Source organism: Megascapheus bottae, chromosome 18 (genome assembly GCF_031878675.1).
Source record: "Megascapheus bottae isolate mThoBot1 chromosome 18, mThoBot2.hap1, whole genome shotgun sequence".
Taxonomy (NCBI): Eukaryota; Metazoa; Chordata; class Mammalia; order Rodentia; family Geomyidae; genus Megascapheus; species Megascapheus bottae.
This window is the reverse complement of record NC_143526.1, coordinates 36,633,554-36,647,215: the sequence shown is the minus strand read 5'-3', so window position 1 is coordinate 36,647,215 and position 13,662 is coordinate 36,633,554. Positions and strand designations below refer to the sequence as shown.

At 42.1% G+C, this 13,662-nt stretch overlaps 1 protein-coding gene across 1 annotated transcript in view; it reads left to right on the top strand.

Annotated features, from left to right (window-relative positions):
* Ptprt (protein tyrosine phosphatase receptor type T) overlaps positions 1–13,662 on the top strand; it is a 679,440-nt gene that overhangs the window by 83,959 nt on the left and 581,819 nt on the right. Inside the window, exon 4 of the mRNA XM_090352716.1 lies at positions 1,155–1,270. Coding sequence (XP_090208842.1) covers positions 1,155–1,270 — 116 coding nt within the window. The remainder of the gene's footprint in view (positions 1–1,154; positions 1,271–13,662) is intronic.

Below are 13,662 nucleotides of genomic sequence, written 5' to 3'. Positions count from 1 at the left end.
CCAGCCTGCTGTGGCTCATGCCTTCATGATGCCGAGATTTCAGGATGAAGGTTTGAAGCCCTGTCAGGTGGGGAAAACTGAGAAATCCAATTAACCAACCAAAAGCTAGACATAGAGAAGTGGCTCAAGTGGTAGAACACCAACTTTGAGTGCAATAGCCAAGCAAGATTACAGGTTCAAACCCCAGTAGTGGCACAATTTAAAAAACATTTGCCAAAAATGGTCATCGTGAAACCTATTGCCCACAGGCACCGATTATGATGATGATGATGATTAATTATTATTATTGAAAGCTCTTTCCCCTGACACTCTTTGTCCTAGAATCAATGCTCACATTCAGGAGGCACCATCACTTTCAGCTAAGATGGTAAACTCTGGACCTTTGTGCACAAATGCGAGTTTCTGGAACTCTTTGTTCCTTAATTCCTTTCTGAATCTGGGAGAGAGGGCCACTGCCCCTATGTTGTTAAAGTGATTACTGCTGGAAGACACTGTTCCCATCACATAGAAGCTCTCAGAGAAGGACAGCTCCAGTAGTCTCCTTTTGTCAGCAGCAGCAGCAGCAGCAGCAGCAGCAGCAGCAGCAGCAAGAGCAAGGCCAAGGTGTCAAGCCAGGCACTTTACCGCAGCTTTCTGTGTTTGTTTAGGAAGGCAGCAGGAAAGCCTAGTGGTGAACCCTTTTCCTCCCATTTTTCTCGTCCTGGTATTGGGTTCCATGGTTCTGCCTGGCCTCCAGCAGCTGCCCCGGCTTCAACAGTTCATCAGGATGAGCTCCGTGTAATGAGCACCCTTAGGCAATAGCTAGGAATGGGGATTTGAGAGACCTGGATTCTCGTCTTGACTCCTCCACTCTCTGGGTATCTGCCACCTCAGAGCCTTCATCTCCTCAACAGGGAGCTAGGGATGGCCCCTGCCTTGTGGATTTTTTGTGGCTCAAGTAAGATAGATGATATCTATCTGTGAATAGATATCTGTGAATGTGAATTCACAGAACAGCCCTGATTCAATACAGGATCCATCATGTCTGCCCTAAGCCCCGGTGATTCCCCAGTGCAGTTCACCCTACCCAGGCTCCATCCCACATCCCTCCCCAATAAGTAAACAGTGCCGGCCATGGAATCCTGTCCTCATGTGCCCTTTGGTTTCTGTCTTAGGAAAAGCACCTCATTTCCTGCGACTCCAAAATGTGGAGGTGAATGTGGGACAGAATGCCACATTTCAGTGCATTGCCGGAGGGAAGTGGTCTCAGCATGACAAACTTTGGCTCCAGGTAAGACGAGCAGAGTCTCCTGCTCCCACTCCCTACTCCTTCCTAGGAGAAGAAAATATGTTCTGTGATAAAGGATTTGGTGGGTAAGAGAGAATGTACCAGTGTGCCTGTGTGTGTATGTGTATGTGTGCGTGAGGGGTGGGGTATGCCCTCCAGTACTGGGTCTTGAACTCAAAGACTCTCATTGTATTTTTACCTTTTTTTTTTTTTTTTTTTGCTCAAGGTTAGTGTTCTACCACTTGAGTCATACCTCTACTTATGCTTTTTACTGCTTAATTGGAAATAAGAGTCTCTCCAATTTGTCTGCTTGGGCAGGCTTTGAACATTAATCCTCACATCTCAGCCTTCTGAGTAGTTAGGATACAGATGTGAGCCACTGGTGCCTGGCTCAGGAAGGGACATTTTCAAAGTAACTCTGCTTCTTGGATGTTTGCCCTCCGACCCATGATCTTGTTAAATCTTAACTGCAATTCTGTTAGCTTGGCATTGGTGTAACTATTTTATAGATGGAGAAAGTGATGGCCAATAAGAGTTCCAGGTCTAAAATTTGTGGCTATAGCTTTACCTAACTCCTATCAAAGAAGTTTTGTCTCTTAAATCCAGATTACGAGGGCTAAGGTTCTGGCTATGTGACATCATAAAATGTTGACTAAAAGGTTCTTAGATATCTAGGTAAAAATCAGTCTTTTCTTTCCTGGAATAGGTTGGTAAAATGAATAATCTTTCTTTTGTCTGGCTAAATAGACCCAGAATAGAATATCCAAGAAAATGCTTCAGCTTGGATATATTTTTCTATCATTCCTACTTATTGGTGCTATTTTCCAGCAAGACAAGAAAGCTTGGCTTTGGGCAGAGGGTGGAGGCAGGGGTGGACACAGGATTAGAACACAGTATGATAGTGCTAGCACATACCTCTATGAGGAGCACAAAGGCCAATGTCTTACTGTCTATGGGCCCTCCCCCTTTCCTTCCTTCCTTCCTTCCTTCCTTCCTTCCTTCCTTCCTTCCTTCCTTCCTTCCTTCCTCCTCCCTTTCTCCCTCCCTTCCTTTCTTCCTTCTTCCTTCTTCCTTCCATAAAAATGTTTGTACTCATATTGGAGCCTGAACTCAGAGTCTCAGGCTGTCACTCAAGGTTGGCACTCTGTCACTTAAGCTCAGTTCCTACTTTACTGGTTTATTGGAGAGCAGTCTCAGATTTGTCTGCATGGGCTTCAAATTGTGATGCTTAGATCTCAACCTCCTGAGTATCTGGGATTGTAGACATGAGCCACCACCAGTGCCCATTTTCTTTTAATTTTTTATTTGTCTAATTCAGTTATTCTTTTTTCCACTCTCTCTTTTGAGACAAAGTCTCACCATGTTGCCCAGGCTGACCTAAAATTCATGAGTTCCTTGAGTTTCTCCAATGCTTGGACTATAGGTGTATGTTCACATGCCTGAGTTTTATTTAACCTGAAAAAAAAGCTTTTTGAATGAGTTTATGAAAGTGTAATCGAGATGTGACATTATTTAGGGTATACACAGCTCAACAAATATGATCCATATATTGAAATGTGAAACTATTTCTACAATCAAATTGGTCATTACATTTTATTTGCAATCCCTCCTTTCTGCTCTTTCTACCTACATATATATATACCTATATATAAATATATACATATATGTATATTTATAGCATCCACCCACATATATTACATATATGTATATTTAGCATATCTATGCAATATACCAATATATATACTCTAGAATTTTATAAGTGAAATAATTCTGTACATATTTTATTCAATGCAATTATTCCAAAGTTCTTCTATGTGGTGTATATCAATCCTTTAGTTATTTAACTTAGTTGATCCTCACTAATATTCAATTTCTTACCTGTTGATGAACACCTGTTAGATTGTATCTGGCTTCTGACCATTAGCAAGAAGCTCCTACAGACATCTTGTGCAAACCTTTGTGAGCACATGTTCTTCCAACTCTTGCGTCCGCATCCAGAAGTGGAACGGGTGTGTCATAAGCTGATTTCAAAAAAAGGCTAGCACCATTTTTCGAAGGCAGCTGGTTGTGGAAGTTCCATTTGTTCCTCTATCCTTACCAACACCTTCTATGGTTGAATCAATCCTTTTTAATTTGCCTAGAGGTGTTGAGGTACCTCATTGTAGTTTCAAATTTCACTTCCCTGAGGATTAAGAATGTTGAACATATTTTCATGTGCTCTGTTGCCCAGATAGCTCTGATGTACTTTGATGGGAGTTCACATGTCAATTCTCTTCTTAAATTTGAGTTCATTTCCGACAGTTGGAAACTCCCTGGGCAGAAAAAGTCCCTCCAGGGACCAATAGTTCTGCCTAGCTACCTTGCAGTTCAGCAGAAGAGAAACAACAGTAGTGTTGGCCCCTCTTTCTCAGTCACTCAGTATTAAGTAGTGCTGTTGACTCTTTTCATTATAATTAGCACTGAAGTGAATCCTATTCCCAGGATATCTTGTCATGCCAAGGACATTATCTCCCCTGGGTTCTCAGACAAATGAAATAGGACAATCATGATATTTTCAGCAACTTTATTTGGGTTCTCCAATTATTTTATGATTATGATTGCTACAGTTCTGAGTTGCTTTCCTTAAACCTGAGGTCTGTGATCAGGAGAATATTATAAAAGAACATAATTGAATTAAAAAAAAACAACTAAATGTACATGGTGTCAAGCTCTTCCATGTTATTTATCTCCTTTTCAGTGTAAACCACATCTTATTTCATAGAATGCCTTTTCCGTGGCTTACAATATGGATCTAAAGCATGGCAAGACGGAATAAATTAGAAGCCAAACAACAGAAGATAGGAAGGAAGGAATTGAGAAGAGTTGATATTCACAATAAAACTACTTTTCTAAGTACTTGCTGCTTTGCTGATAGGGCCTAAGCAGGGCCTAGGGCATTACAACTGCTGAAGGAATGAAGAAAGCCTGTCAGGTATACAGCTCACAGTGTTTTCCAGATAAACATGACCCAATTGCTCAGGAAAATTCTAACCATTGTTCATACAGAGGCCAAGCAGGAATTATCCCCAGGAATCTACCAAAAGCACACTCTGTGTGATATAAGGATCAGCATTTCCTCCATGGTCCCTTTGAAGGCAGGCAAGTGGGTTCATGGGCTAGGCCCATTTCTCATAATAAAACTCTGTGTAAAAGCAATCTGGGGAGGGGAAGAAGAAGAGAGATGGTAGGTGATAGCTATGAAAGAGCCTCCCAGCTTTAATTTGTGTCCATCCTGGGATGTCTTAAATTTATTTGGTGAGTGCGCGTATGTGATAAGTATTCCTCCATGGAAACCTTTCTAAATATTGTCTCTCATACTCATAGTTTAGAGAATATTGGGAAGGAAAATATATCTGATTGGTTATGGAGTTCAGGCTTATAAGCAATGGTGTAGTTGGAAGTTGGCTTGCTGGTTGTTATATGCATACATGTACAAATGTATGTGCATACGCAAATGAAAAGATAGAGATCTATTTTGAAAACCTCACATGATTATAGACAGAGCACTCACCATCTCCGTTTTCAAGATAAATAGCCAAGGATACTAGTGATGGAATTCAGCCTAAGTCCCAAGACCAAGATGGCTAATGGCATAAAACCACAGTTTAAGGGCAGGAGAAAGTCTGTGAGCCAGTTGAGGTTGGCAACAGGAAGCAAAGGGAAAATTCCTCCTCTTTCTCTTCCATTCAGACCTTTGAAAGGGCAGGTAATGTTGGCTGCCCACCCACACTGGAGAAGAGAACGTAAGACTTTAGAGTTCACAGAATCAAATGTCACTATCATATGGAAACACCATCAGAGACAATGCTTAATCTGGGCAACCTGTAGCCCAGACAGATTGACAGATGACATTAACTATGTGATCATGACATCATTTGACCAAAATTCAAGGCACCTATTAAGATACCTGCCCATGGGAAGCTGCCAAAGCTCTGATGCAAGATAGAAAAAAGCAATATAGACATCTTATGAGACATCACTTTGGCTCAGCTTGAGTACTGAAGCTTTGGTCTACTTGCCAGAGTTCTTGTCCATACCACAAGGCCAGGGTGACTTAGCCAGTGAATTTCTAAAGCAAGTGAAACAAGCACTTCAGAGCCAAGAGAGTCTTCATACGACACCTATATTGGTCCCACCATCAACAGTGCATTTACCACCTGGAGCTTCTGTGATAAACTGAGGAAATTCAGTTAGTCACCAAACATGGAAACGTTTTTTCTATTAGCCAGTTTAAGTGAGGGAAAAAGATTTGGGTTCTGGAGTGGTATCTCTGGGCCCACCTTTATTGCTGTGATTCCTCAGCCATCAGTGGATCCTGTTTGTGATAAATCCCTGTCACCCATGTGGTCCTAGTAGAGAATGCCTGTCTCTCTTTCTGCAGAGCAGAATTCTATAGTCTTCTGTTCTTTAAAGTAGTTAGCTTCAAAAGGAAGGCCAAACCCATACCCCTAATTTCTACCCTCCCGGTAATTTTACATGCTGTTTGGAAGACCCTGATGGCTTTCATGTGTTTTTAACACAAGTTCTTCAAAAGAAGCAGCGTTCAGAACTTACATGGAAATAGAGGTACCTGAGCCTAGATTAATTGTAGAGTGTCAGACTGATGGGTGATAAGAGACCAGTGCAGATCATAAACATGCTAGTCCTGCTGAGGCATAGTTACTCCTTAAGGTAAGGGGGCTCTATCATGCCACAATCCATGGTTGAAAGGCATCCTTTATAACTTTTTTACTTCTCACATCATCTATTGGCCTAATGAAGTCAAATCCATTGGTTCCCAAGCTTATGACAAGTCCAGTCTTCAGCCAGCAGAGCTGTCGTTGCCTTTGAGAGGCTCTTTTATCAGTGCAGGTAGGACTGCACTGATAGAATCATCATCAGGAAATATTTACGTGGGTACATCTTTTCTGGAAGATAAACGTGGATATCTAAAGCTTTAAATCTGCATATTCTCCCAACAAGTCATTTTACTTATGTTAAATGACTAGAAATTGGGACCAAAAAATGTACCTTCTAGTATGTTCCATGGATAAAGGACTAGAAAGATCCACCAAGAGAGACTAATTAAGTAAATGCTGGAATGAAGTAATTAAATGTCAGATTATAGATATATACTTAATGACATTTTCACAGTATGTAATTAAGTGACTAGAACAAGTTATAAAAACCATATATTAAATTTTATGAAAAAGCATATATATTCAAATATAATAGTACTCATGACACATGTAAGATTGTACAAACATCCCTACATACACACACACATATAACACTATCATGAAAGTATCAAAATATGAATAATTGATTGTAATGGTAGATGATGTTTACTTTTTATTTTCTTCATTATTCTTTTATAGTTTTTTCCAAACAAACTACAGAGAACTAACCAAAAGTAGATGGATTCTATTCAAGAAAAGAAAAACTGTCACTTCTTCAATAGACACAGATGCTGGGGAGTTGGCAAGAAGCCTTGTCTGGAGTGGAGTGACTTTGATGGAGATACAGTCCATCCTTTCCATCCCCCACCCCCTCAAATGAGAACCCCGGCCAGATACTTTTCAGATATTTTCCTCCACACTTCTGTCATCTTCGTCACACTTTGCTCAGGTGTCTTCTTGCCATAGAGCATCCATGGCTGATGTGATTCTGTCATCTTTCAAGTCCTCAGGGACTCTGGAGTTGACCCTGTTTGCTCTACCATGAAACTGTCCCCCTGGCCTCTCTTCAAAGTGTTCATTCCACAAGGGAATTTGTGCAACTCATAACACTTTTGCAGAGTCTTAGAAACTGGGCCATATGTCCAAACGCTCTGCATACATCTCAGCAGGGATTATGTATATGTTGAGACAAGTCACAGACATTGCCCTGGGAACTGACAGGGCCCTGGCAGGAAAAAGCTCTGGCCCTCAAAGCCCTCAGGTCCCACATCAGCTGCACTTGGCGAATGAGATCAGCAGGGAAGTCATTCATAGCTTTGGTGATTTTTCCAGTGAACCTGTTTCCTCCCTCCTGCAGAGCTGTGTGGACCCACTTCTCTTCCTCCATTCCTGCTATGAACCTGTGTTCCTTTATGTGTGGGATTTCTGTGCAGTGACTATATTGTAACTCAGCAAGGATGATGAAGTAACAAAAGAATTCTGAACTGGCATCTATCATACATGTGATCTCACACAGAACAAATTCACTGCTCATGACCAGACTTTCATGCAGGAATCAAATATGGATAAGAGTCTCCTTATAGGAAGTCTTAAGTTCATCTTTGCCACCTTGTATCATCCTTCAGCCTTGTATACTGTATACACATCTCTCATTTGGCAGCACTGACCTAAAGATTGAAATATGCTTGAGTGTCTCAAGTTTACAATAATTTTTAAAATGCTCTTGAAATATGTGTTGGTTGCCCCTCTTGTTTCCTTCTTTTCTTTTTAAAATGATGATGATGATGATGATATACAGAGGGCCTATAGTTGCATAAGTCAGGTAATGAGTACATTTCTTGTCAAACATTGTTACTCTCCCTCATTTTTCTTTCTCCCACTATCCCTCACACTCTACCCTCCCCCTCCCCACCTTGGCACCTCCACTGAAGTTTGTAAAATTCATTTGCAACCTAATGTCTTGTGAATATCTCTGCTGCATTGGTTCCCCTTTCCCCTTGCTTCACAACTTTGTTATTCCCCTTCCCTTCCCTAAATCAGATAAACATATATACAAGACACAGGGTATCAGAATCAAAAAGTGACAAAAACAGTGACTACGGGGGGGGAGAAGAGAAAAAACTTCATATAGTACATTAAATACAACAATATCAACAACAGCAAAACCTTGTTTCCATGTCTTAGAGTTCATTTTGTTTAACATCATTTTATATGGTCGTAGGGACATATCTGTCAAGTTATTGTGAAACTCTGATCCTCTGCTAGGACTATCCTAGACAAATACTGATGAGTGCAAGCGAGGGAAACAATGTAGCTCGTGTTTTGGGGGTCTGGCTTACTTCCCTTAATATGATATTTTTCCAAGTTATTCCATGTCCTTATGAATGGAGCAATGCCATTTTCTCATGGAAGCATAGAAATCCATTGTATATATACATCACATTTTCTTGACCATTCACCTAGTGAAGGGCATCTGGTTAGTGATGGTGCATAATGCTGCAATGAGCATGGTTGTGCTGGTAGCTTTAATGTGGCCTTGTTTGTGATCATTTGGGAAAATACCTAGGAGTGGGATTGCTGCATCATAGGGGAGTTCTATGTTTAGTCCTTTGAGGAACCTTTATACTTTCCATGAGAGCATTCCTTTAGGTACAGTGTCACTCCTTCACTTGTTTCTCCAAGGCTTTCCCCCCATCCCCACCCTAAGTTGTATAGTTCATTTTCAACATAGTGGCCAGTGAGTGTCACGGCTGCATTTGTTCATCATTTCTGTGACCCAGCCCTCTTGCTCTCCCAAAGAAAGAGAAATAAACAAGGCAAAAAGAAAACAGATATCGCAACAAAGAAAAAAATAAAACCTTCTGTTTCCATTTCCTGGAGTTTATTTTGATAAATAGTATTGTATATGATCTGATGCACATAGGAATTGTGCTTCTGTGTACCTTTCCTAAGAATTCTGGTTGCCTTTTGAGTTCTGTTGTCCCCTTCTTAGTCACACATTGCAAATGTGAGGTCAACATAGTTTTCTTCAACTCCCAAATCTTGCAGAAGTGGCTCTTGTAAATGTCATCAGCACTTTCTTTGTTAAAGCCAATTTGTGCTTATCTGTTCTTATGCAGGTGCTCCTTGACAGTGGCGTTCTATCCCCTGATAGAAGCATCCTGCACTGGAAACATTGCAAATCAAAGTGCATTTAATACACCTGACCTACTTATCATCACAGCTTAGCCAAACCATCGATTGTAGAGTTTTCATTGTTTCTTCAGGGCTCCCTGAGAGCTTCATTGTCCCATCTCCAGGGAGAATTATATCACACATTTCTAGTTCAAGCAAAGATCAAATCACAGGTATTGCCTGGACATTGGTTTCTCATGACTGTAACCCTCGCTACTCAGGAGGCTGAGATCTGAGGATTATGGTTTAAAACCAGCATGGGCTGGAAAGTCCAAGAGACTCTTGGACAGAAAGCCGGAAGTGGAGCAGTGGCTCAATTGGTAGAGTGCTAGCTTTGAGTTCAAAAGCTCAGAGACAGCACTCAGGCTCTATAGTCAAAACCCAGTACCAAAAAAAATAAAGAAATAACTTATAATTTTCAGAAGTATAGTGTCTACTGAGAACACAGTTTTGTGCCATGGGAAAGCTGAAAAATTCAAGTCAAACTATAAAAAATGAGGATCTGTCTATATTTGACTTTTCTTTCAGCAGTTGATGTTGACTAATCCCTCCATGGAAATCCCTCTGCCCCCTTGAGTCCTTGAAACCATGTGTCAACAACGATGAAGGGAATGAAGTTTTACCTGATGGCAGCTTAACAAGGGTCTTGGGTCCAGGACACAATTTATTTAATTTTACCACATGGCAAGCAGGCCTGCTGCTCCGTCTCCCATGGCAAGGAGGAGAGGATGGAGCTTGGTAGATGTTTTAACACAGTAGGTCCATGTCAGGGCTGAGGAATTCCAACAGATAAATGCAATTTAGTATTAGTAATGGTTTAATTGAGATCACACTTATAAACTATAAAGCTTTCGTTAAACTCAGTATTGTTTTGAGTGCTTTGATAGCATCTTGTCACCATTGTTATTCCCATCAGCTCCATTTTCTCTACTCTTTTCCACCTGAAAGTAATGTCAGCTCGCAAACAGCTCTAGTCAAAGTCAGACCTGGAAAATTCTCTGTACTCTCTTCTCTTGTGCTTTTTCTCTTTGTGCCTCCTCTCAGCATATCCTCTGGTTTTGCTCTTCAGGGTTTTCTATCCAGCTCATCCTGGATGCCGTGTTGAGGGGGGGGGCAGACAGAGAGAGACAGAGAAAGACATGGAGAGAGACAGAGAGAGAAAGAGAGAATATAAAAATCATACATACTTACATACTCAGGCCTAGTACTTTGAGCTGAAAATTGTTCTGTTTATTCCAAGAATCTCCTGCAAGAAAATATTTAGATGAAATTCCCACAATTCATTTGTAAGGAATGTTCTCTTCTAGTCCACAGATGCAAGGCCATGCTATGCTAGTGAGTTAACTGTCTCTTCACAGTGGGAGAGGCAGGGTAGTACAGCAGAGAGGATTATTATGCATGAGTTGCACCTTCCATGGATGGAGGAAGTGGCATTGGAGTGGAGCAGACATGGGCCAGGGACATGGTCACTCAGGAAGAAGACTCCAGCAGGTCTGTTTCCCTTCTGCTCATTCTGTTCACTCAGAATTAATGGCTCCCTGTGGGTCTATGCCAGGCCCTGCTTGAGTCTCAGTAGGAGCCCTGAGCCCTGATGCATCCTAGAATGAGTGGGTCCTCTGTATGCCCTGCTTAAAGGGTTTCAGCACAGCCCATCAAAAATGACTTTGTCTACTTCTATTTCTTTTAACTTTTAATAAAGAATAATCAAAAGCTGTTCTTCAGAGGTTGCAAAAAAAAAGAGCTACAAATGTGCTTTGGAGAGGATCAATGGGCAAGATTCTAGCAAGTTTCCAAATGTCATGCCCTTGCTAAGGGAAGAGTAGAAGTGAATAGAATATTCACTACAAATGAATTGTGGGAATTTCACCTAAAAGAACATTCACTGGTCCCACCCCCAGAGTTCCAGATTGACAAGTCTAGGAAGGGACGAGAAAGTGCACATTTCTAATTCCCTTTGGCTCACAGTGGATGAAGTGCAGGCTGGCTGGGGACCACACTTTGAGAACCCTTACTCCAGGCTGGTGGAAGAGCGTTGCTCTTTCCATGCCCATGTGCTTCCTCCACAAAGTATGCTATGTTTATGTTTCACTTTTTAAAAATTTTGCTCTTTTGTTGGAATCTTTACCCAGCCTATAAATTCCTCTGGGCAGAAATTATACCCTCCCTACTCCACACTCTCTCATTTTCTGTTTTGTAAAATAATGAGTACATTTCCAGTGTGATTAATAATAGAATAGGGAAAGAAGAGATAATGCAGGCTACCAACAGCTATAATAAACAATAGCTCGGATTCTTTTAAAAATTTACACTTCTGACAAGTTCTGCGATGCTACCATGTGGCTCGTCCAGGGGCAAGACCCTCTGAGGAGAACTTTCGGGAATCTTGATCCTGGAAGCCAGTGATCACAGGGCCTAGGTAATGTCACCCTCAAATATGTGAAAAGTTGCCAGGCACGGGTGATTCATGCCTGTAATCCCACCTGCTCAGAATGCTGAGATCTGAGGATCCTGGTTCAAATCCCAGCCCAGAAAAGTCCCTGTGAGGCTCTTATCTCCAATTAACCACAAGAAAACTGGAAGTGGAGCTGCGGTTCAAAATGGCAGAGGAATAGCCTTGAGCAAAAAGAGCTTCGGAGAAACACCCTGAGTTCAAGTCTCATGAATGACAGAGAGGGGGGGGGAGGAAGGAAGGAAGGAAGGAAGGAAGGAAGGAAGGAAGGAAGGAAGGAAGGAAGGAAGGAAAAAGAAAATATTTCCCCAATCATCTCTGCAAATTATTTATACATGGGCTCTAATACTGGCCATTTATAGGAGGCATTATCTTAGTGCAGAATGCTTAAGCTTTCTGCTGTGACCAGTGTTCTATGAAGGTCATTTTTCAGCTCCATTTGAAAACAAAAAAGCAAATAAAGAAGATTCAGACACAAAATACCAGCAGATTTCAAAGCAGGTCTAACTGGGGATTGAGGAGACCCCATGTGTGGTTTACATGTGGTTGTCCTGGATAGACCCCTTGATAGACCCAGCTTGAATTCAGTGTGCTGTGGCTGGCCAAGGCTCACAGAGCCCTTCTCTAGGGAACCACCCCAGTCACATAGCAAGTGCTATCCTCTTGTTGCCATGTGAGCAGCTGGCTCAGTGAGTGGCTCTGGTAAGTGGATGACACTGGGGTAATGCCTTGTAAGGCCAGGGAGTAGCTCAGAATGTTGATTCCAGGGTGAGTACTTTGGACTCTGGTTTTGACATTTGGACTGCATCCTTGTGTTGCCTCTTTCCTCATCTGATCCTGACCGTGATTGATGGATCATTATCTTGGGTTGGGCTTTCTGGAAGCCCCTGCCCATGGGAAATGTATTCCTTTGGGTCACAGAATCGGAAGGGCTAGAAGATGATTGGCACCACAGACATACAGCTTTGGAAAGCTTACCACCAAAGGAAGTATGCTCTGACATTTCAGGGGAATGTTAGACTTCTAGCTGAAAGAAACTACAAGAACCAAAAGAAAACTACCAACAATCTAGCATGGGTAGATAACGGGGGGATCTGACAGCATCCTTCCCAGGCTTGGGATACTGCTTCTCCATAGCCTGGTTCACTTTGGCTCATCCTAGGCCCTTCCCACACAATCCTATGCTTTCTCTGTCTCTGTCTGTCTCTGTCTCTGTCTGTCTGTCTGTCTGTCTGTCTGTCTGTCTGTCTGTCTCTCTGTCTCCCGTCTCTCTCTCTGCCTCTCTGTCTTTCTCTGCCTCTCTATCTCTCTGTCTCACTGTCTCTCCCTCTCTCCCTCTCCTTCCCTCTCTCTCTCTCTCTCCCTCTGTCCTCTCATTGTAGGTCTAGATTCTGGCCCTGTGCCTTTTTCCCCACTCTCCCTTAAGGCTAGCACTCTACCACTTTAGCCACAGCTCCACTTCTGACTTTTTGGAAGTTCATTGGAGATAAGATGCTCACAGACTTTTCTGCCTAAGCTGACTTCAAACTACAATCCTCAGATATCAGCTACGGGAGTAGCTAGGATTTCAGGCATGAGCCACTGGTGCCCACCTTATACCTTGGTTTTCTAGTCAGTCCTTGATTTCTGTTCTAGGTTCCTAGGTTCAGCTACCTTGACCTTCAGCACCTGCCTACCCCTCCCTGCCTTGTCTTGGCCAGTCATCCTCACAGGCTGTTTCCATCCGGGCTTCTCTTTCTGAACATCACCTTCATTTCTCCTTGGCCATAGTCCATCATGTCATGAGTTCTGTCAAGACTCTAGGCCCTCCTGCTCGTCCCTGTCCTGCTGTTGCCTGCTCCCAATATGACAAGCATGATTATCTAAAGGCCTATTTTTAAGAGCTTGTATAAGACAACTTGCAATTTCCTATCCTTCAATGGGAGAAAGCCTCTTGGCTCAGGAACTGGACAAAAAAACTGTGAATCATTATGGGGGAAGTACTTAATCCTATCTGCTTCTGCTAGACTCTAACATTGTTCAGAAGATAAGTATATAACCCTGGAGGCAACACCAAAATAAAATTTAAACTAAAA